Source organism: Cydia fagiglandana, chromosome 7 (genome assembly GCF_963556715.1).
Source record: "Cydia fagiglandana chromosome 7, ilCydFagi1.1, whole genome shotgun sequence".
Taxonomy (NCBI): Eukaryota; Metazoa; Arthropoda; class Insecta; order Lepidoptera; family Tortricidae; genus Cydia; species Cydia fagiglandana.
In genome coordinates, this window is record NC_085938.1 from 2869447 (window position 1) to 2894180 (window position 24734).

The following is a 24734-nucleotide window of genomic DNA, read 5'->3' on the forward strand; positions in this document are numbered from 1 at the left end:
ACAATGTGGCATAAGTCAATTCACCCGAGAGGAAAGTAAAGGAAACATAATATCGAGATCCTGTATAGATCATATCTTTTTAAGGCCGATTAATTGCCACCCAGTACATACCGGGGTCATTAACATATCTATTGCGGATCATTACATAACAGGCTGTGCGCTAGCGATAGCCGGCGCAAGCGCCCGTGCGCCCGCCGCGGCGCGATTAGTCACCGTGTTAGACAACGATAAGGTCGATATTGCGCTGCAGCAGGTTGAATGGGATGAAGCGCTCGCCTACAATTGTCCGAATAAAATATTTAACTTCGTCAAGGAAAAAATACAAAATGCATACGATGAATGTAAAAAGACAATAAGGTGTAAAAATATAAAAACTAAATGTAAATGGGTAAATAAAAAGATGTTAATAATGTGTAAACAAAGAGATAAAATGTATAAAATTTGGAGAAAAGCGCCGGAAAAAATTGAAAACAGAATTTTATATAATAAGTATCGTAACAAAACAAATAAATATATTAACTTTATTAAAAATAGGTACATTAAACAAGAAATTACTAAAAATTTTAAAAATTCGAAAAAAATATGGCGCATAATTAATGAACTGTGTGGCAAAATAAATTCTTCTATTGATGAGGTAATTATGAAACATTTTAAAATGAACGAAAGAGAAATATGTAGTAATTTTGCCCGAGAATTTCATAATAATGTAAATAAAATATCAGTCCCATGTAAAATACAAATGCTCGACCATACGGGGTTTGCCGGGGCCGCAGATGTGGCAATGAGGGTTAAAAAAGCGACATGTGACAATATTTCTAAAATAATCAAAGGTTTAAATGATAGAAAAAGCCCGGGGTATGATAAAATTCGAGTCATAGACATTAAAAAAAATTGTCTTAACATTACACCAATTCTTACTCACTTAATTAATACCTGCCTTGCCACATCTGTATACCCCGAACAACTCAAAACTGGTATAATACGCCCTATTTACAAAAAAGGAGCGCATAAAGACTATAACAACTATAGACCTATTACTATATTGTCGTGTATCGATAAGATAGTTGAGAGATACCTCGGTAACGAAATCAGTAACTTTTTGAATCAAAACAATATAATAAACAGTAAACAATACGGTTTTCAAAAAAACCGGAGTACCTCTCAGCTACTTTGTGACTTTAACAATGAAATCAACGAGCACATGCATGAAAAAAGGCATGTACTCGTTGTTTTCATTGATTTTAGCAAAGCTTTTGAAATGTTAGATTATGAAACGTTGTATTGCAAACTAGAGCAGAGCGGTATACAGGGCCCTTTAGTTAACTTGCTGAAAAACTATCACAAAAATAGACACACACGAGTAAAGATAAACAACACATACAGTGACGAAATAAAAACCGAAAAAGGCACGGCACAAGGATCCATAATCGGCCCAACTGAGTACTTGCTGTATGTTAATGATATGTGCAACATAATAACCGAGGGCTCTGTCTATCAGTTCGCGGACGACACATGCATTATCACAGCCGACCGTGACATAGCGGCCGCCGAGCGCACAATGCAATCTAACTTCAACACCCTTTGCAAATGGGCGCACGACGTCGGTTTAGTAATTAACGCGCAAAAGACGAAAATAATGCATATCCGTTCGGCTCACAATAAAACCACTCATGACATTACTGTGTTTGCACACCAACATAGCTGCTTGCACCAACATAATATCACAAACTGTAACTGTGATAAAATCGAAGTAGTCACAGAACACATGTATCTTGGGCTCATAATCGACCATAGATTCAACTGGGGACCTCATATTAATTATGTGTGCGATAAATTAAGAGCAATTCTAAGTAAAATGTCAACCCTAAGGTACAAATTACCGTACAAAACCTTGCGTATGCTGTACTTAGCCCTGGCTGACTCTGTGATCGGTTACGCTCTGAGTACATATGGTAGAACCTTTAAAACATATATAGAAAAAATATATAACCTACAGATAAGACTACTGAAGACAATTGTACCTAAGCATATAAAAAAGAAACACGAAACAGACTACTCTCAACTTTTCAAATACTGTAATATACTCCCAGTTCAAAATAAATGTAAACTAGCCATACTAACTGAAGAATATCACCATGTTACTAAACTAAAAGAATATATAAGATGTACAAAACTAAGAAGTTTACAGAGCCAAAACAAATATTGTTTACCCAAATATAAGAACATTTATGGCACTAGACTGTATACATATATATTGCCTAAAATATTAAATGATTTGCCAGAAGATACTAGATTAAAATATGTAAACGGGAAAAATAGAAAAAAAGTAATTAAGACGCACTTGTTACAATCTAACGACTTTAGTTACATATATTAAGAATTTTAATTAGTATAAGATAGATATGTATATTGTCATGTTATTTTCTCGAACTCCCCATCGGCATACAAACCTCCTCAAGGTTTTGCCCACGATGGGTCTTGTAATAATAATGTACGTTATTTAGCTTATTGTTCAATAAATTAAAAAAAAAAAAAAAAAAAATAAGTACACGGCTACTAATATGCGAGTACGAGCGAGATGCATAGAAATAAGTTACTTAGACGTGAGTGAATATGTCAATATCAAAACTGGAGGTTTTCTTGACATAAAAATTTGACAGATCAAATTGCGTATAGACCAGCGATCTTCAAGGTTGTATCAAAACCACATCAAAACGGTATCAAGTTGATATATCTGAATCGGGCGCCAGTATCGGTACTCCACTGAACCTATTTCGTTCAAATCTCGGAATCCACTACTCATCACTAGCGGCTTCCTTGTGATTGTCACTTGTTTCTTGATGCGAACATAGGTTAAAGATACCTACTCTATCTATTCATGTACTTATTTCGATTGTTTTTTTATACTTTGGAGTATTTGATTACACAAACGGGTCTCCCGCGATATAATTTCATTGTTTTTACCTTTAATTCCGACGTTTCAGCTGAGTTGTACCAGATGTGGTGATGGAAAGACCAAATGTGGTTAAATATGTGTACAAAACGCGAGAGTTTAAAGTGTTATACTATGGAGTAGCTAGAAATTGTTAAAATTAGGCCAGTTTTTGTCTGGCCGACTCTGTCAACCATGTTAAAAAAAATCACGTAGGAGTGTTAGAAGTTTTGACGACCGGTCTGGCGTTGTTGACATGCCTGTGAAGCAGATGATCCTAGGTTCGAATCCCGGTAAGGGCATTTCAGTGATGAACTCAAATATTATCTGAGTAACCTGTCCGGGTAAGCGTTGTGATGTAATTAAATATTTTAAGTTTAATTTTGATTATAGAATGTGTAAGTCCTTCCAGCCTAGTCGATAGTGACCCTGCCTACGAAGCAGGAGGTCCCGGGTTCGAATCCTGGTAAGGGCATTTATTTGTGTGTTTATCACAAATATTTGTTCCTGAGATATGGATGTTAGTCAGAACGGTACCCCATTAACGTAGTCAAAGCTTTATTGATTGTAACATCGTAGTACAATAGGTGCCTAAATTCCGTGTTTTAAAGTACTTTTACGTTTTAATATTTCTTTCTTTTTTTAAAAACTCGAAATGTAAAAACTTCGTTCAATTCACACCATTTCAGGAAAGAATTTAGGTCGTAAATATAAAGTAAGTCGAAAGGCGATAAACGAAACGTTCCTCCGACGCCCATAAAATATGGGCGCAATAGCATGCTGATATATAATGTATAGTATAATGCAGTAAATTACGATCGTTCCTCGAAAATGGATTCGGATCACCCTTTTCCTTTAGTTAAAAATATTGTCGCTGGGTGATAAAGCTAGCCATTCGTTGATAGTTCGTAACCACGATACGAATTTTCTTTTATACTCTCATTCTCCATTCCGTCGAGGTAAAAAACTTACAGGACACAGTAATTCCACTTTGTATTTAAGGGCCAAAACACAAACACGATGCGATATCGTGTTGTGACACGATACGACGTCGTGCCACGTTGCCACGTCGTGTCAGGTTGCGACGTTATGTATTAGCGCGATACGACGTCGTGTCACGTTGCGACATCGTGTAACGTTGCGATGTCGTGTCAGATTGCGACGTCGTGTTACGTTACGACGTTGTTTTGTGGAAATTTAAAGTATTTTTTGTACTTATACCTACACGCTTTGTCTTGTAAATTAATAAGTACAATAATTGGCAACAAAATAAAGATAATTTTTTGATCTAGTTATTGTTAGGGTCGCGTTAATGAAGTAAATATGGGCGTTACGACAAAGTCATTTACAAGGTCAATTTACATCATCAATTCCTACGACGCGACGTCGCAATGTGACTCGACGTCGCTTGTGCCACGTCACGACGTCACAAATTTTACTATACAATGTATAAAAACTCTGTATATTCGCCTGTTTAGACGGGTTAATCAAATCGGTCAAAATCGGCGAGCCAAATTGGCGTTTGCGGACGCACCACCTGATTTGATCAGACAATTAAATTTCTGATTGGCGAAAAGATTTTACCGTCAAGACTGGCCTTATGTACAGTCAAGGAATTTAAATTCCGACCCATTTCGTACTTTGTCACAGTGACAACCGTATGAGGTCTCTAGCGGCTTTCATATTGATTGTCACTGTGACAAAGTACGAAATGGGTCGGAATTTAAATTCCTTGACTGTACCTATTTGTCAACAAGTCGGATCATAGTTCAAATAGCTTCGCACAGGCTAGCCGTAGGGAATTGGGCTTATTGATGCCTCTCTACAGTAACGTACTACCTCTAGAAACGTAATTTATGTAGATTTAGGGTCTGTTCACCGGTTGCTCAACTGTGTCTATCAGACAGTAGGTGTTGACCCGTCTTGAAGAGGGTTTAATGTATAAATGTTAATATTACATTATTTGCTCTTGACTCAAATGAATATTGTTTAGACGACAACGGTTTTACTCACTTGAATTTTTAGTCGCTATTGGCGACATGTTTCGGGCCCATCGGGGGTCCTTCCTCAGTCCTCTTCTAAACAGTTTAAAATATGTCTGTCTATACGAAAGTTTAATGTCGTTATTTACGAGCCTAGAGTGTCCCACTGCTCAGCTGGGCAAAGGCCTCCCTCCCACGTATCCCGGTCTTGACCCGTCTCCCACCAGTTCCTGTCAAAGGCGTCGAGGTCATCTCGCCAACGCCGTCGAGGTTTGCCGCGACCTCGGCTTCGATTTTGGGGCTCAATTAGTCGTTGATTTAGCCCACAAGTCATCTGGCATACGGCAAAAACTAGTATACAAGTTTAAAATGAAAACTACAATTTTGCGTAAGGGTTTAACCCCTTAATTATTCCGCCTGCGGTCGTCCTCCGACTATCATCTTTAGGTATCAAAACATTACATATCTATTCCTTTTTCTTTAACATTCCCATGTTAAACTTTCTTAAGGCGAAAATTACGGAGATATTGTAATATTTTAAAAAGCAATTTCACCTGAATATTGCATTCCATAGTTAATTTTTCATAACCGGCCCAATGTGAGTTTTCTTAGGAAGGAATTCCTTTACTAGGATATTAAAATTCACGTTCAACAGCGGTAACCGCCGTTTTCCGTTTAAACGTCGGGATGACGAATGGCACGGGGAAATTCGAGGTTTTCGGGTTATTTCCTTTTGGCTAATAGCCGCTTGTTACTAGAATGTTAAGTTTGAGCACCGCTGGTGGTTGTAAAGCGTGAAATATGGAGTGACGTTCGAAATTTTGAATTTGATTTCTCGCGTTCACGATTCGTTCGCATTCTTGCAACTCTCAATGTTTGGGTAGTTCAATAAATAACTATTTATTTATTCGTAATATTGCTCCAGGGGTAATAATGCCTTTTAAAATTACCTCAGACGTTTCGAGGATGGCATTGTCCCGTTCATAGAGAAAGACTGGCTAAAGTTGACATCAACATCTAGACGCGCGGGTTTTTGAACTGTCCACACTTGGTCTTGTTATAAACTCAAAGTATTGCACACTTAACAAAAAAAATGTCATTTAGTAAATAATAGTGAGTAAAAATCGTCAACGTATAAATGAGTGTCTTTTCTATATCCATACTGATATTGAGTCGTTTTCAAATTAGAATATGAGTCACGAGTGTAGATTCTAATCAAATTAGCATATCACAAAATAAACTACAAAAGGGGTGTTTAACCCCTTTGCATTGTGTGTCACATTGCGTGACTTCTGTGAGTCAGTGCGTTTGTTAAGTACCATTAAGTGTAAAGGGGTGCTAAGTTGATAGTTTGATCGATAATGGCTCACTCCGCGATTTCGTCATGCAATACAAGTACATGCGACCCACACACACCAATTTTGGTGTCTAGCCATAGTAGTTGCCGCGCACCGCTATGGAATGGAGGCCTGCTCGCGCTTGCGCCACCTAGCGGTCATATCTGTCGTAATAGACGCGTTTTGTTAGACAGTGAACCTTCTGTGCCTAGTACTATTATTTATTCTGTGCCTAAATATGTAGCATCTGTTTGTTTGTAAAATATAACATTAATTACCACCCTTACAAAATAATTATAGTCAAGTTTTATTATTTAGTAATTAAAATTAAGTTATACAAATAGCTTTATACAATGACAATTGATCGTCTATCCGTTACGTTTTAAAGCTGTATGCACACATGAGCATTTGAGCCATTATTCTCATGAATTATAAAGCTAGGGTTACATTGGGGAATATCCGCCGATTCTAAATCCCTGATTGATTTGCGCTAATTGATATGATATGATATTAAAGCTAGATAATGCGTTTGCGTGTTATATTTAGAATATGAATCAGACTATGTGGCTTAAAAAGGAAATGAGAACGTGAAAAGATAGCTAATTAGATTCATATGTGTATACCCTACCGATATAAATGCCAGCAACTCACTTAGAGTGACATTCCATTTCCAACTGCAGATGCAATACTGTTCATTTTACTATGGAAATTGACAATGACAGCGACGCGTTTCCATGGTAAAATGAACAGTATTGCAGCTGCAGTTGGAAATGGAATGTCACTCTTATTAAGGTGACAGTCCATTTCCAACGACAGCTGCACTACTGTTCATTTTACTATGGAAATTGACAATGACAGCGACGCGTTCAGTACCGGTAGTGCAGCTGCGGTTAGAAATGGAATGTTACCATTACAAGCCCTCTGGTGTTGCGGGGTGTTTGCATCATATAACATTGGTCATCTTATATACTTATATACTTGCAATAAACATTATTATATGCCTACATAAATACCCATTTCAACTGAATCTGCACTCCATTTAAACCAAAACAAAAATCGTGGTTCCGCGAACTCTAAATCGATACCACAAATACCACAAACCTCTATCTTTTTAACTGCAGACGTTCTGAAAGCTTCACACTTTAACGACAGACTGCATCAGTTTGCTAACCGTGAAAACATTTCAGGATCCGCTGAAAACATTTGAAAAGCGCTGACACTGCAGAACCACTTAACTGTGCGGAGAGGTCTTGAATTAAAGATCGATCACTCGGGGCCGATTCGGATTTTGAAATAGACATCTATTAGACATCTTATAGACATCACCAAGATACGATAACGATATGTTTAAGTTCTAACCTGTCAAATTTGACATTTGCGCGATTCTGAAGATACTCTTGAACGATTTCCACGGGATGTGAATTAGAGATCCAATTCACATCTAATAGATATCTTACTCTGTCTAACGTAAAAGTGACTTTGGTTGCCCGAATTGCGCTGCAAAATAGAGCTAGTTGTTCTAAACTATAACGTCTCTAGAATGGATCTAGTACTGATCGTCTCTTGTGAATATCTTGAAGTTCGAATACGGCAGTCGGTCTTGGGAGTCTTGGGACATGTGCAACCGAAAATAGGCGCATTGAGAGAGTAGCGGCCCGATTCGAAGTTACATCTTGAAACGATATAGATTAGGTATGTCAGTGTCAAAATCAACCCTTTCAATCCGAAGGTCGCGGGTTCAAACCCCGGCTCGTAATGAGTTGTTTGGAAATTATGTACGAAATATTATTTGATATTTATCAGTCGCTTTTCGGTGAAGGAAAACATCATGAGGAAACCGGACTAATCCAAATAAGGCCCAGTTTCCCCTCTGGGTTGGAAGGTCAGATGGCAGTCGCTTTCGTAAAAACTAGAGGGATAATGCAAAATTATTATTTTTTTCCTTTTGAAGACTCTGTACCTAGTCTCTTAAGAATTAGTACAATTCGCTTAAAATAAGAACTTAAATATACAGGGTGATTCAGGAGACGTGAGCAGGACTAAGACTGCGCCTTTTGTAAATTATAAGCAACTGTTTCGTATCAGTATTAGTGAGATTAAAGTTAATTTTCTACTCGTGTTGAAAAAAAAAATTAATAAATTTATTTACGACATGCATGGTCACCCTAAAATTAGAATACTAAACTACTAATATTCTGTGTCAAATTGATTGTCATCACTGTCATCACGGTCTGGTTACTTTTGAAAACTCGTATCTCACTCAAGTTTGACAGTTTATTTCTTCGTAATCAAATGCTGTCATTACGGTTAAAGAGGTTTTATGGTTATTAATTGGGTCTTGTAGGGTAACCATGATTGTAGAGAATTAAATTTGCCCTCACCAAAAAGTTAAAAAATAGGAAAAATTGTGGTTGTTTCACCTAAATACGACGGTGATCGGTCAATTATCAGTTACTGAGTGTGCAGGATTAGTCCTGCTCACGTCTCATGAATCACCCTGTATACATTTTATTTACAGCAAATAACGTACCTAGTTAATGTTATATTGAATCCAAAAAAAAACTTGAAAGTATCTAAATTAATTAATATTCTATTTACATATTTTATATAATGTATTGTACCGATTGTTTGTGCTTAAGAATAATAAAAAAAATTCCATGTCACGAGCGACAGAGTACTGACCCTGATTAAAATTGACGAGTTAGTGGACAACAGTGCGCGCAATACTCGTTTTTAGGGTTCCGTACCCAAAGGGTAAAACGGGACCTTATTACTAAGACTTCGCTGTCCGTCCGTCCGTCCGTCCGTCCGTCTGTCTGTCACCAGACTGTATCTTACGAACCGTGATAGCTAGACAGTTGAAATTTTCACAGATGATGTATTTCTGTTGCCGCTATAACAACAAATACTAAAAACAGAATAAAATAAAGATTTAAATGGGGCTCCCATACAACAAACGTGATTTTTGACCAAAGTTAAGCAACGTCGGGAGTGGTCAGTACTTAGATGGGTGACCGTTTTTTTTTTGCTTTTTTTTTGTTTTTTTTTTGCATTATGGTACGGAACCCTTCGTGCGCGAGTCCGACTCGCACTTGCCCGGTTTTTTTATAATAAATTTTCATACGCTTTTCTCAAAGGCGAATGCCATGAAAAATTTCACACGGAAATTAGACTATGGGCCCCCCCACATCTAGCGTCTTTCGAGCGTCGGCGTCTGTCGGCGTCGTTCCAGCGCTATGGAAAATGACGTCGCTGCGCAGTTGCCTCGACGCTGCGTCGACGTTGCGTCGAGCAGCGGCCATAGAATTGTAGACGGCGACGCTCGAAAGACGCCAGATGTGGGGGGGCCCTATATGCGCAAGCTCGGTGCGCAAGGGTAGACTGAAACCGAAACCATATAAAAGTATACACACTATGCAAGTTTTAACAAATTGCGAACGGCTATTTTCCCCAGCCCTCGATTAATAATTAACTGGTCAAGAACTGGGACAACCTAATTATTCAGGATTTAATTAACTTGTCGGCGAGATTATAAATACTATACGATAAACTTATTCATTAAACACGTTAAAAAAGTAAGTGCATTTTACCTATTAATTTGATATCTATAGTGCGTCAAGCAAATCTTGTCAGTAGCAATGTAAAGCAAACTAAAGTAGGGCAACACTCAAAGAGTAGTATTGCGCCAAGGGCCCAACGTTTTCTGTTCTCTTTCACGACGCAGCAACTAGTATCATTTCTCTCTCCTCGCTCTTTTAAAATGCCGTTTGTCAAAAAAGGACAACCATACTGTTGACAAGGTGGACTTCAAATCAAGTGTTGCCTTTCTTGATGCGCCCAGGCTGTGTATGTGTGCGTAAAAGCGTATATGTGTGCTCTTTTAGGGATGTGAAAAGTCGATTTTAATCATGTTATATATCGATAAACGCTACACAGCGGAACGAAATAGCGATTAATTGAAGCTTCAATATCTTCGTTAAACATAAACATAATTGAAATGGTAATGGATAATGAATATATTATAATATAATAATATAATTCAATTATTGCGGAACACCTATTTTAGGAGGTATTTATGTATTTTAATTAAATATCTGAACTTTCCCTTGGTTCCCTGCTGGGGGTGACTATAAAATTGTGATCTGATAACCACAATAAAGAATAAAAGCGTTTTTGGTCATTTTAGGTATCGTTAAGCCTTTGAAGTAAAATTAAAATTGCAAGAAATGTCGATAGTTTATCGATATGACTTTATCGACATGGCTACAGCAACGTGGGCCTCATTGTTAATCGTACACTAAACAAAAGTGGCAACAGTGACAGCTCGCTGAGACACCGTCTTTATATATTATAAGTCTATGTATTGCGCTAAGAAAAGCAGCAATGTACAATGTACATCGAACCAAAACTTTTTTTTTCCGCTTAGCGCGCCCTATTACGTACGTCAATTCAAATTGTCACTCGTGGATTCTCTATTGAAAATGTTTGAAATTGTTATTAAATGGTATGGACGGACAATTTAAAAGCGGTGTGTGGTGAATTTGAAGATCTCAAAATAAAATTAGAAGTGGAATATGCCGTTAAACAAGAATGTAATGAATAAAATCATTGCTTCAGCAGATAGATGTCCTATTGGACTTTAATATTTTATTAGATTTATCAGTTGGAACTGTAGGCATTGTAGGCACCTTAGCTTTGATTAAGCTCAATTTTATTTAATATATTGGTATTTTCTTGTGACACAGCAGAAATATCTCTTGAAATAGAATCAATTCAGAATGTTAACAAAGATGATGGCTGTCATTCGCGATCCACATTCCACAGATAAAACACAGTTGACACGCGATTTTCGAATTATTCGAACACAGTGTTGCTAACCCGCGATTTTTCAAATTTGCCGCCGTTTGCTACTGACAAGATTTGCTTGACCCAGTATAAAACCATTTTGATATACAAATTTCAATTAAAACATAACGGGAGCAACAAGACCTAGGATGCCTCGTATAGAGGCGAAACACGTGTGATTTTTGTACTTTTGATGGTGACTTGTTACTATATTTATTTTCACGATAGGAGGGGGGAACATTAATTGCATGCGGCAAATACGCAAGTAAGTCAATCAGTGCTAACCCCCACAGTAGCGGGTTAGCACTGATTGACTAGTACCAGGCCTATGGAACTCTCCGCGCGAGCTCGAATTTATACCTACGAATCTGCTCCCGTTCACGGTAGAAAAGCGAGCCAGTTGGTTGCCACACGCGCTCACGTACGCACGTCACCGCGCGCCGCACTGTCAATTTTTACGATAGTTAAAAGCTACGTACTCGTAGTAGGTACCTACCTACTATTGAATTTCTTTAATTGAACATGTAATGTTTATTATGTATGACAAATGTATAGTTTTAGATATTTGATTATTTGACAATTTGAAATAGGTAGTAGATTTTTAATTTATTTTGGTAAATGTTTATTTTAACGACAGTAAGTTAACTTTACACCGGAAAGTGCCTACTCATTTTTGTTCTGGTTAACTTATATTTAATTACCTGTATTCAAGGGGTTTCTATTCTTTTTCTTTATTGTGTAACATCAATCTCTATCTGGTTTTAAATTACACGAAGTTTTAAAACTAATTACTGCACGGTTTATAAAACGGCGTAAACACTGCGGTTACTGCAGGGACATATGACCTTTTAAATTTTTTTTTTTTTTATTATTATGCATGGGTTTACTCATGGCCACAGACTAGCCGAGGCGTAGACGTGGCCTACGATGGAGCGAGCTCGCCCAGAAGGTGCCTGTTCACTCTTGATTTGAAGGTTGCCGGGTTATAAGAGCACGGAAATATAGACGCCGGCAAGGAATTCCATTCCTTGGCAGTGCGCATAAGGAAAGTAGAAGCAAAGCGCTTAGTGCGAATTGGCGGAATATCTACCAAGTAAGGATGGAAACCGGCCGTGCGTCTAAAAGTCCGATGGTAGAATGGGGACGGTGGAATGAGCTCGTGTAGCTCTTGGGCACACTCCCCGAAGTGCAACCTGTAGAATACCGACAGGCTGGCGACTTTCCGCCGATGGGCCAAAGTCTGAAGCTTAGCCGTTAGCTTCTTGTCGCCAATCATCCTCCTGGCTCTGCGCTCCACTGAGTCCAAAGCGGCGAGTTGGTATTTAGCTGAGCCATCCCACAGGTGGCTGCAATACTCCATACACGACAGGACTTGAGCTTTGTAAAGTGTTAGAAGCTGTCCAGGTGTGAAGTATCGCCTCACCTTATTTAGGACGCCCAGCTTTCTGGCCGCAGTTTGTGCTTTAGACTCAATGAAGCTGCCGAAGCCGAGGACTGAACTCAGCTCCATGCCGAGGAGTTCCAGGCTGTCGGTAATAGGTACAGATGCACCCCGGAAAGAAGGAGTCAGGTCGAATGGACTCCGTTTAACGGAAAATAGACACGCCTGCGTTTTGGAGGCATTGAACGTGACCAGATTGTCATCACCCCACTGGGAAACGAGACTAAGGGTCAAGTTCATTCGCTCAACCATGGCCTCTCTCTGTGAACGTATATCCTCCCTGCTGTCCCTTGCACTAGCCAAATATCTCTCAACAACCGTACTGTCATCTGCATAACCTACAATGCTGGGTTGCAGCATGTCGTTAATGTGGAGCAGGAAAAGGGTTGCGGAGAGAACAGACCCCTGAGGAACACCGGCGTCAATGGCCATGAGGTCCGAAGAGCAGCCATCAATAACTACTCTGATCGACCGTTCACTCAAGAAATCAGATAGCCAGCTACAAAAATCAGCAGGGATGCCGTAAGCAGGAAGCTTGCTAAGGAGACTTGCGTGCCAAACCCTGTCAAAGGCCTTCGAGATGTCCAGTGAAACAGCAAGCGCTTCACCGTTCCTCTCGATGGCCTCGCCGCAGCAGTGCGTGACATACGCTAAAAGATCCCCAGTAGACCGACCTCGGCGAAAGCCATATTGACGGTCACTGAGCAGATCATTTGCTTCGAGGTATGCCAGCAGTTTGCCGTTAAGTACCCTTTCCATGACTTTACAGAGCATGGAGGTAATGGCGATTGGTCGGTAATTGCAGGGATCAGCACGACTACCCTTCTTGGGTACTGGCTGCACGTTTGCAAGCTTCCAGGATTTCGGCACCGTTCTTGTTTGGAGAGAGAGGCGGTACAGGCGTGTCAGTACAGGAGACAACTCAGGCGCACACTGCTTTAGTACACGTGCAGGTATACCGTCTGGTCCATTGGCCTTATTCACGTCAAGATTCAGCAGAGCTCGGCGTACCTCTTTTTGATGTATAGCAATTCTCTGCATAGAGGAACTGCAATGAGGTAGCGTAGGTGGAAGTTTTGAGCCTGCATCTAGACGTGAATTGCTCGCAAACAGAGAAGCAAACAAGTTAGCTTTCTCTGTCGCGGAGTGGGCCAGTGTCCCATCAGGTTTCTGCAGAGGTGGCAATGTGGGTCTGCAGAAGTTGGATTCGACCGCTTTCGACAGGGACCAGAACCGCTTGCTACCAGGAGGGTAGGAGGCGAGTTTGGCCCCTATTCGACTGACGTGGTCGAATCGAGCCTTTCGAAGCACCCGTTTGCAGGACTTGGCAGCTGAGTTAAAGGCTTTTTTCTTCGCGCGAACCCTCTGTGCTCCAGCTTTGGTATCGCGGGCTAGTACCCAAGCCTGGTATGCAGACTGCTTAAGAGCCTCGGCTCGAGCACAGTCCGAATTGTACCATGCTCGGGTCTTGTGATCGAGCGATAGGTCGGAGAACGGAATGAAATATTCCATTCCCTGCCGAATCACATCCGCAACAGCCTCAGCAGAACACGAGGGGTCACCCGAAGAAAAACAGACCTGCTGCCAGGGGAAAGACGCAAAGAAATGCCGCATCTCATCCCAGTCCGCTGACTCGTATCGCCATACTCTCCTCGTGCCCCTAGGGCAGAGATCAGGAGGAGAGTGGATCCACACGGATTTCACCAGACAGTGATCGGACGATCCTAGCGGAGCTGAGACCGAAACCGAGTGCCTGTCTGGATCAGTTGTCAGCAGAAGGTCAAGGCAATTGGGTGTATGGTCAGTAACATCCGGTATCCGCGTCGCAACATTTACCAGCTGGGTAAGGTTTAGGGATACAGCAAATTTGCGCGCTTCCCTCCCAGCGTGGCAAGTATTCTTGTACGGGAACAGCCACTCCTCGTGGTGGGCGTTAAAGTCCCCAAGGAATACGAGTTGAGCCGCGGGGTACCGCTGTTGGGCGTTATCTGCCATCTCAGTAAGGTGGTCAAAGAGCCTAGTTGTCACCTGGTTTCCGCTGTGCGATCGGTAGACACAGGCATACAGAGTTTTCTCTGAGCCCGAGTCGACCATAATCCACAAAGTGGAAAACCCGGCAGCCTCAAAGCAACGGAGACGCTTGCAGCAAATGTCGTCGCGGACGTACACACAGACCCCAGCACGTGCTCTGAACTTATGTTCCAGTGAGTAGCCTGGGTAGTTGAGGTACGACGCGTCCGCTGGGGTTTTGATTTGCGTCTCCGTCAAAAAGAATAGGTGCGGTTTTTCGGTTTCAAGATGGTGGTGGACCGGATCGATATTTGAGTGCAACCCCCTGATGTTGGTGAGGTGCACTTTCAATGGGAGGAAGTGCAGCCGGTGTTTAACCCTATTCTTTTTTCTTTTTGTTTTCATATTTGTGGAGTGTGGGATGGGTGAAAAAATGCCTGTCGAGGTGTTGCGTTTACCAATTGGATCACTTGAGCTAATCCGGACAATGAGGAGCTCACTTGGAGACTGCGGGGACGCCCGAGCCCCCCTGAAATAACCCACCGGGTCCTCCCGTCCAGTCGCCAACTGGCACGGTGGAGCTATTCCAGGATTTTTCGCTAGGTGGCGGGGCAGCCTCTCGCACGTGGCTGTCGTACAATTGGGCCCCCAACTTCCTGCGGTCGGCCACCGGCAAGACCGTGCCTCGGATCCCGCTACCCTCCAGCGAGAGCTGCTCGGCCCGACGTCACTCAAGGATCCAAAAACCGGCATTATGCAACACAACTGACAGCAAATCATCCCCCAAAGGCACTGGTACTCCCGCTCATAGACGAAACGCAGCAAGGCTGCTTGGCGCCTGACTCCGGCGGGAGGGTGGTAGCAAACCAGGCGGCCCCTTGCGGGACCTACCACCGCTGGTTTGGACGTAGTTTAAGGACATACCCGGGTCCAAAATGACTATTGACAAATGACTATTTCGCAAACACTAACGCATAATCGGAATATTAGGTATAATTTAAGTTAAGATTTAGCTTTCCTTTTATTTCACTCCGCTGTTTAGTAGGTATTTATTTATCATTTCTAAGCGTCAGCAACCCTAGCGTTGTGCCGGTGCGCGCGGTGCGGGGAGCGGCGCGCTGAAGGTCACTCCATTGTATTTTAGTGTAGGTATCAAAACGGTAGGTATTTGCTTTTTCTTTGAGAGATAAGTATCTGTTCGTAAGAACTATTATATAATCTGTGCTAGTACTTTATTATTACGCTGCCGGGCACCATTGAGTGCGCCGACTTCTGGCCGAAGCGTGTCGTGTTTCCACAGCGTGTTTCGGAGTTTCCGGAGCAAACTCGAATCCGACACAAGATTAGACGATTCAACGGAGCCACGCCGGTTTGTCGTCATAATAGTGTTTCGTTTTAGGTTTATTAAATTGATATGTACGATAGTTTTGTAACGTATATATTATGGGTCTTTGTTGCCTGATAATAAACGATTTTGTGATTTGATTTGATTATTTTGTATTCAGCAAAGTGTCATTTTTTCTTTAAATTAGGTCGTATCATAACAAAATCAAAACTTTACCTGCCTGATAAATCAGAATATCGGTCATTATCGTCATCAATGTTTTTTTTCAACGCAAGCCGGTTAGGAAATGTTGAGCTACGCTAGTACCTATGTATATTTATATGTCAGAATTTTTCGTCCTTAATCAGGGTTGTGGGACGAGTGTCAGGATTTTTAGAAACCTCAACCAACTTGAAGCTTTGTAAAAAGCAAAAGTTTGGAGTTGTAGCTACGAGTACATCATATGGAGTGCCTACAACAGAAACGAATTCCGAGATACAGACTCCAGGGGTTTGGAGAAATGACCGTCCAGGAAATACTTTTCAAGGCTATGTCCGTATCTTTGCCCGGATATTCCATATCATCATATGGCAACCGTACGCTTGTATAAACAGATCATTACGGTTCCGTAACGAACATTCCACGCTCGTTGACTCGTGTTCGATCTCGTTTGGATCGCGTTCAAACGGCTCGTTACGCTCAAACTGCATGTCGCATAAAGCAACATTGCCCGTTAAGGTTGCATGTGTTATCTGGCTTACGGCGTATTCTGAAACTTCTTGATGCATGGACCAGTGTACATCGATTTATACCGTGTTATCCAACTTCGAACAAAAAATGAGCGGATCTCAGGTAAAAACAAGTGTTGATGCGACAAATTTAAGTAGGGTTTTCTAAAGGTGGCGCCCGGCGGAACGTCGCGCAGGTAAATGTGTTCGAGATTTTGAATATCGAACGAGAACTTATTTGAATTTGGATGCGGACCGATTCGAACTTTAAAATACGTTAGTTAATAGATTTAGAAACTATATGGATTAGATATGTCAGTGTCAAATGTGATATTTTTTCAAACAAAAATGTCACTTTTGACACTGACATATCCGATCCGTGCCGTATCTTTAGCAAGTTTTTGACGTATCTTAAAATTCTTAAAGCTTGAATCAATCTGTTTGTCGTTATTCCTTTTTTGAAAAATTCTTTATGTTCATAATTCTCGTAAATTCCATTTTGTTTCTGTGTTGTAACTCCATAGTTTGGTTACTAGGTACCTACAGCACAGAAAGCCCAGCTCAGAGATTCAGAGGATCGCCGTGGTCGTATGCCACGATTATAAACTTTAAGGTAAAGTGGCATACGACCACGGCGATCCTCTGAATCTCTGTAAATATATAAAAAAAATAGTAAATTATATTACGTTGTATTTTTTTATTGAAAAAATGGTAACATATTTATAATATTCCCTGTTCGATAATTTTCAGATAAGAATTCTATCTTGTTTCATACTTTTTAGAGCGCGATTTGCAGTAGTCGGGTTTTAGTTTTTAAACTTATATTTTATTAATTAATTTTGGGGTCATGATTTCGTTACTAACTATTTGAAGTCACTTGATATTACTTTTGCGAGGGCGTCCGCAGTACAGAAATGCATGCAGAGGGCCGCATATATCGGGCTACGCCCGACTCCTTTGGTATGAGGGCCCCGAAGGCTCCCGTCTTTGGAACGCGTACGTCGGGCTACGCCCGACTCTTTTAGTGTGAGGGCGCCGAAGGCGCCCGGCTTTGGAACGCGTACAGCGAGCCTCGTACGTCGGGCTGCGCCCGACTCTTTTAGTATGAGGGCGCCTTCGGCGCCCGGCTTTGGAACGTGTACAGCGAGCCTCGTACGTCGGGCTGCGCCCGACTCTTTAAGTATGAGGGCGCCTTCGGCGCCCGGCTTTGGAACGCGTACGTCGGGCTACGCCCGACGCTTTTAGTGTGAGGGCGCCCGGCTTTGGAACGCGTACAGCGAGCCTCGTACGTCGGGCTGCGCCCAACTCTTTTGGTATGAGGGCGCCTTCGGTGCCCGGCTTTGGAACGCGTACAGCGAGCCTCGTACGTCGGGCTGCGCCCGACTCTTTAAGTATGAGGGCGCCTTCGGCGCCAGGCTTTGGAACGCGTACAGCGAGCCTCATACGTCGGGCTGCGCCCGACTCTTTTAGTATGAGGGCGCCTTCGGCGCCCAGCTTTGGAACGCGTACGTCGGGCTGCGCCCGACTCTGTTAGTGTGAGGGCGCCGAAGGCGCCCGGCTTTGGAACGCGTACAGCGAGCCTCGTACGTCGAGCTGCGCCCGACTCTTTTAGTATGAGGGCGCCTTCGGCGCCCGGCTTTGGAACGCGTACGTTGGGCTACGCCCGACACTTTTAGTGTGAGGGCGCCGAAGGCGCCCGGCTTTGGAACGCGTACAGCGAACCTCGTACGTCGGGCTGCGCCCGACTCTTTTAGTCTGTGGGCGCCGAAGGCGCCCGGCTTTGGAACGCGTACAGCGAGCCTCGTACGTCGGGCTGCGCCCGACTCTTTAAGTATGAGGGCGCCTTCGGCGCCAGGCTTTGGAACGCGTACAGCGAGCCTCATACGTCGGGCTGCGCCCGACTCTTTTAGTATGAGGGCGTCTTCGGCGCCCAGCTTTGGAACGCGTACGTCGGGCTGCGCCCGACTCTGTTAGTGTGAGGGCGCCGAAGGCGCCCGGCTTTGGAACGCGTACAGCGAGCCTCGTACGTCGAGCTGCGCCCGACTCTTTTAGTATGAGGGCGCCTTCGGCGCCCGGCTTTGGAACGCGTACGTTGGGCTACGCCCGACACTTTTAGTGTGAGGGCGCCGAAGGCGCCCGGCTTTGGAACGCGTACAGCGAACCTCGTACGTCGGGCTGCGCCCGACTCTTTTAGTATGAGGGCGCCTTCGGCGCCCGACTCTTTTAGTCTGTGGGCGCCGAAGGCGCCCGGCTTTGGAACGCGTACAGCGAGCCTCGTACGTCGGGCTGCGCCCGACTCTTTTAGTATGAGGGCGCCTTCGGCGCCCGACTTTGGAACCCGTTCGTCGGGCGTAGCCCGACTCTTAGTATGAGGGCGCCTTCGGCGCCCGGCTTTGGAATGCGTACGTCGGGCTACGCCCGACTCTTTTAGTATGAGGGCGCCGAAGGCGCCCGGCTTTGGAACGCGTACGTCGGGCTAACGCCCGACTCTTTTCGTATGAGGGCGCCAAAGGCGCCCGGCTTCGGAACGCGTACAGCGAGCCTCGTACGTCGGGCTATGCCCGACTCTTTTAAGTATGAGGGCGCCGCTTTGCCGCGTACAGCGAGCCTCGTACGTCTCTTGTAGGGAATGTAGGGCTGTTTCCTACATTTTGGCTGATCTGGACTTCTATACCTATTCTCTTTATAAAATATTGCAGATCATTAAAAAACACCATGTATATAGTGGCCAAACAAATTTCTTTTGCAAAAACCTTCTTGTATCGCCTTAATCGGGTAATACGCGGATAGAATTCAGAGCGCTTATAGATTCGTAGTTCGAATTACCTAACCGATAAATTAATGTTTTATCGGGTTCATGTAAGCAAAGCCGGGTGCAAAAGCTAACAATATGTAAATATTTGAAATGTGCTAATTGAGCTCTTTCAAAGGATATACAACACGCCATCATTACTTATTTTTATTTTTTTGGTTCGTCCCTTTATGACCTCTAGAGGGCGCCGTATTCCTTTTTTTGTGACGTTATATAGCCTATAACCAGCGGACGCTTAAGACGATTCGAATGACATATCGTTTGTCAAATTATAATGCGTACTTTAGGAGTTCTGAGGGAACAAATGAACATACATACATACATACCCACATACATACCGGTCAAAATCATAACCCTCCTTTTGCGTTGCCGTAGTCGGGTAAAAAGGACACGGAGGCTAATTCAAACATTCCTTGTGACATCTAAATTATACATACATATAAACAATGTCAGTTACCCATACCCGTGTGTCTCGCTCTTGCCAATACGCGAACGGACAAGTACGAGCGAATAGCACGCGCGACTGACACCATTTAGATGTCACAATGTAAGATTGAATTGCCCTTACGGACTACGGGACAAAACGATAATTAACCATCACACGGTACCACTTTGGTCCTCTGTCCTCTCCTAAATACCTCGCACCTGCCTATTTGCGGGCAGTCTAATACGAGCCTAATGCATATTCATGTAGCATGCGAGGTAGGTACTGCTGGAGGTTCTGATTCGTAATTACCAAACACTATACTCTGTATCTTTAGGTATAAAAAAAAACAATTTGTAAATTTTCGGGTAGTTAGATCATTTATTGGTTAACCGACCAAATTACAAAACCGCCTGGGTCAGTCACTGCACGACCTGACTTTAACCTACATTATTTGATCGTGTAATATTTTCATCTACCCTCAACTGGCTTAAGGAGCCATTTGAGGGTAGATTTTGTTTACTTTTATTTAACTACCTAAAGATACAGAGTATAGTTATAGTCGGATGATTTTAAAATGTCGGTATCCACTTGAGAGACTACCTGACGATGAATGCCATTGTTATTTTTTTGTTAAACCAAACCGCTACCTTTTTATTTTTTTAATTTAAGGGCCCATCAACGTGCACACTAGCACCACTGCTAAATAATCGTGATAATTTAAATTTAGAGAAATAAAAACGAAACCTATACCTATTCTCAAAAAATAAACAGGGTGATTCAGGAGACATAAGCACGATGAACACTGCGCATTTCGTAAATTATAAGCAACTGCTTCGTATCAGTATTAGCTGGTATTAGTGAGGTTAACGTGACTTTTCTAGTCGCGTTGAAAAAAAAAGTTATTAATTTATTTACGACATGCATGGTCACCCTAAAATTAGAATACTAAACTACCGATATTCTGTGTCAAATTAAATGTCATCAGGGTCTGGTTACTTTTGAAAAGTCGTATCTCACTCAGACAGTTTATTTTCTTCGTAATCAAAATTACATTACGGTTAAAGAGGTTTTATGTTTATTAATTAGGTCTTGTAGGGTGACTATGATTGTACAGAATTAAATTTGCCCTCACCAAAATGTAAAAAAATAGGAAAAAGTATGGTTGTTTCACCTACGAGTAAATACGATCGATCAATCATTAGTTACTGAGTGTGCAGGATTAGTCCTGCTCACGACTCATGAATCACCCTGTATATGCTTCACATACTAGCATGACATTAGTTCCCAAAGGCGGAATAGAACCATGTTGAACCAAGGACAGCATATCAATTCATTCACATCCAGGGCGTTTCACATGTAAATGCCTGCAGCTACATTTGAATATCTGGAGGGACGTTTGTAGTGTAAATGGGCCTTTTCGATACGTATTTGTAATTGCATACTTGTGTGACGTCAGAGAAGGAATACTTAATCCGACGGGTAATTTAATATTCCTTTCCAATATTTCGATCTGAACATCAAAGAGATCAATTCAAACTTAGATTCAGACCTTTAAACGAGCAATTCTTGTTTACTTATGTATATCGGGGATCACGGAAACGCCTCTAACGATTTCGATAAAATTTGCTAAGTAGGTACCTATATGGGGGTTTTCGGGGGCGATAAATCGATCTAGCGAGGTATTATCTCTGGAAAAACGCGCATTTTTAGTTTTTATACATATGTTTTCCGAGCAAAGCTCTGTCTCCCAAGATATTGATAACTAAATGATATAATTTTGACATCTATGTATTCGAATTGGATGCATAAATTGCATTGTTGATTAAAAACCTTGAGTTATTTAAAGGGATATAAGTTAATTTTGTCATTCATATGGTTGTGTTATTGTAGTAATATTTTAATGATTCAGTAATATTTTTGTAAATGCCCGAGTTGACTGTTTCCACCCGTGTGTGTACTGTGACACTGCTAGCGTGCGACGGTAATTTAATGAACAAGTACAGTCAGCGTATTTGCACTGTCAGCTTAGTTGTACAATACAGTCGGATAAGTAAGTACGTAACGTAAGTAAGTAAATACACTTTATTGCACCACAAAGAAAAATATAATAACAGATTTACAGTATAAATAAAGGTAGCAACAGGCGGTCTCATCGCTGTAAGCGATCTCTTCCAGACAACCTTGACCGATAAGATTGAATTAAATATTGGTTATTTAATACTTTAAACGAGCAATTCTTGTTTATTTATATTTATATTTCGGGAATCTCGGAAATTGCTCTTAGGATTTCGATGAAATTTGCTATGTGAGGGTTTTCGGGGGCGATAAATCGATCTAGATAGGTCTTATCTCTGGGATAACTCGCATTTTTGAGTTTTTATGTTTTCCGAGCAAAACTCGGTCTCCCATATATTTATTGACTAAGAAAGATGTAGTCTCTGGGCTTTAAGTGCTATGTGAATAAGTACCTATATTTATTTGAAAAAAACCTTGTCAACAAATATGTATCAATATCCTGTGGCCCCACACTAGGCTATGCCTGTGACGTGGTAGCCGGATTCACTTCGAAGGTCATCTTCAAGTTTATTTAAATGCCGTCATGTTCTGTTTTAGGACACTGATGGATTGTTTGAGAATGACGTTATTTATAATTTTTGTCGGCTCTGATAAAAAGTATAGGTGCCTTAATAATTCTGCCAAGCTTCCTACTTTCCTTCCCCGATATTGCATCTGACTGTACTGCTTCGTGGAACTAGGTTAACTGTACTGATTAGTTAGTCAGCGAGCTAGGCATGCGTTACTTACAATTAATTAGGCGTTTAGTTTTATTGATTAGGGCTAGACGCATCAATGCCGCTTTACACCATGACTGTGGTAAACATACTTACTGAGTACAACTTCGTGTTTTGCTAATTAAAAAAACCGGGCAAGTGCAAGTCGGACTCGCGCACGAAGGGTTCCGTACCATAACGCAAAAAAAAACAAAAAAAGCAAAAAATAAAACGGTCACCCATCCAAGTACTGACCACGCCCGACGTTGCTTAACTTTGGTCATAAAAAATAAGTTTAAAAACTAAAACCCGACTACTGCAAATCGCGCTCTAAAAAGTATGAAACAAGATAGAATTCTTATCTAAAAATTATCGAACAGGGAATATTATAAATGTTACCATTTTTTCAATAAAAAAATACAACGTAATATAATTTACTATTTTTTTATATATTTACAGAGATTCAGAGGATCGCCGTGGTCGGATGCCACGATTATAAACTTTAAGGTAAAGTGGCAAACGACCACGGCTATACTCTGAACCTCTGTAAATACATATATAAAAAAAATAGTAAATTATATTACGTTGTATTTTTTTATTGAAAAAAAATGGTAACATTTATAATATTCCCTGTTCGATAATTTTTAGATAAGAATTCTATCTTGTTTCATACTTTTTAGAGCGCGATTTGCAGTAGTCGGGTTTTAGTTTTTAAACTTATTGCTTTGGAACGCGTACGTTGGGCTACGCCCGACTCTTTTAGTGTGAGGGCGCCGAAGGCGCCCGGCTTTGGAACGCGTACAGCGAGCCTCGAACGTCGGGCTGCGCCCGACTCTTTTAGTATGAGGGCGCCTTCGGCGCCCGGCTTTGGAACGCGTACAGCGAGCCTCGTACGTCGGGCTGCGCACGACTTTTTTAGTATGAGGGCGCCTTCGGCGCCCGGCTTTGGAACCCGTTCGTCGGGCGTAGCCCGACTCTTAGTATGAGGGCGCCTTCGGCGCCCGGCTTTGGAACGCGTACGTCGGGCTACGCCCGACTCTTTTAGTATGAGGGCGCCGAAGGCGCCCGGCTTTGGAACGCGTACAGCGAGCCTCGTTCGTCGGGCTGCGCCCGACTCTTTCAGTATGAGGGCGCCTTCGGCGCCCGGCTTTGGAACGCGTACGTCGGGCTACGCCCGACTCTTTTCGTATGAGGGCGCCGCTTTGCCACGTACAGCGAGCCTCGTACGTACAGCGTGCCTCGTACGTCTCTTGTAGGGAATGTAGGGCTGTTTCCTACATTTTGGCTGATCTGGACTTCTATACCTATTCACTTTATAAAATATTGCAGATCATTAAAAAACACCATAGTGGCCAAACAAATTTCTTTTGCAAAAACCTTCTTGTATCGCCTTAATCGGGTAATATGCGGATAGAATTCAGAGCGCTTATAGATTCGTAGTTCGAATTACCTACCCGATAAATTAATGTTTTATCGGGTTCATGTAAGCAAAGCCGGGTGCAAAAGCTAACAATATGTATATATTTGAAATGTGCTAATTGAGCTCTTTCAAATGATATACAACACGCCATCATTACTTATTTTTATTTTTTTGGTTCGTCCCTTTATGACCTCTAGAGGGCGCCGTGTTCCTTTTTTTGTGACGTCATATAGCCTATAACCAGCGGACGCTTAAGACGATTCGAATGACATATCGTTTGTCAAATTATAATGCGTACTTTAGGAGTTCTGAGGGAACAAATGAACATACATACATACATACCCACATACATACCGGTCAAAATCATAACCCTCCTTTTGCGTTGCCGTAGTCGGGTAAAAAATCACGTTTGCTGTATGGGAGCCCCACTTAAATCTTTATTTTATTCTGTTTTTAGTATTTGTTGTTATAGCGGCAACAGAAATACATCATCTGTGAAAATTTCAATTGTCTAGCTATCACGGTTCGTGAGATACAGCCTGGTGACAGACAGACGGACAGACGGACGGACGGACGGACGGACAGCGAAGTCTTAGTAATAGGGTCCCGTTTTACCCTTTGGGTACGGAACCCTAAAAATGATCCTGAGTAAAAATAAAACTCAGTTCACATCACAACACATCCGACCACACATGCTACCTACTC

The 24734-nt window shown here is 42.0% G+C and overlaps 1 protein-coding gene across 1 annotated transcript in view; it reads left to right on the forward strand.

Moving 5' to 3' along the window:
- The first annotated feature begins 1462 nt into the window (after positions 1-1462).
- Positions 1463-24734, forward strand: part of LOC134666166 (glutamate receptor-interacting protein 1) — a 48994-nt gene continuing 25722 nt past the window's right edge. The window contains exon 1 of the mRNA XM_063523320.1: positions 1463-1604. Within this exon, the coding sequence (XP_063379390.1) occupies positions 1463-1604 (142 nt within the window). The remainder of the gene's footprint in view (positions 1605-24734) is intronic.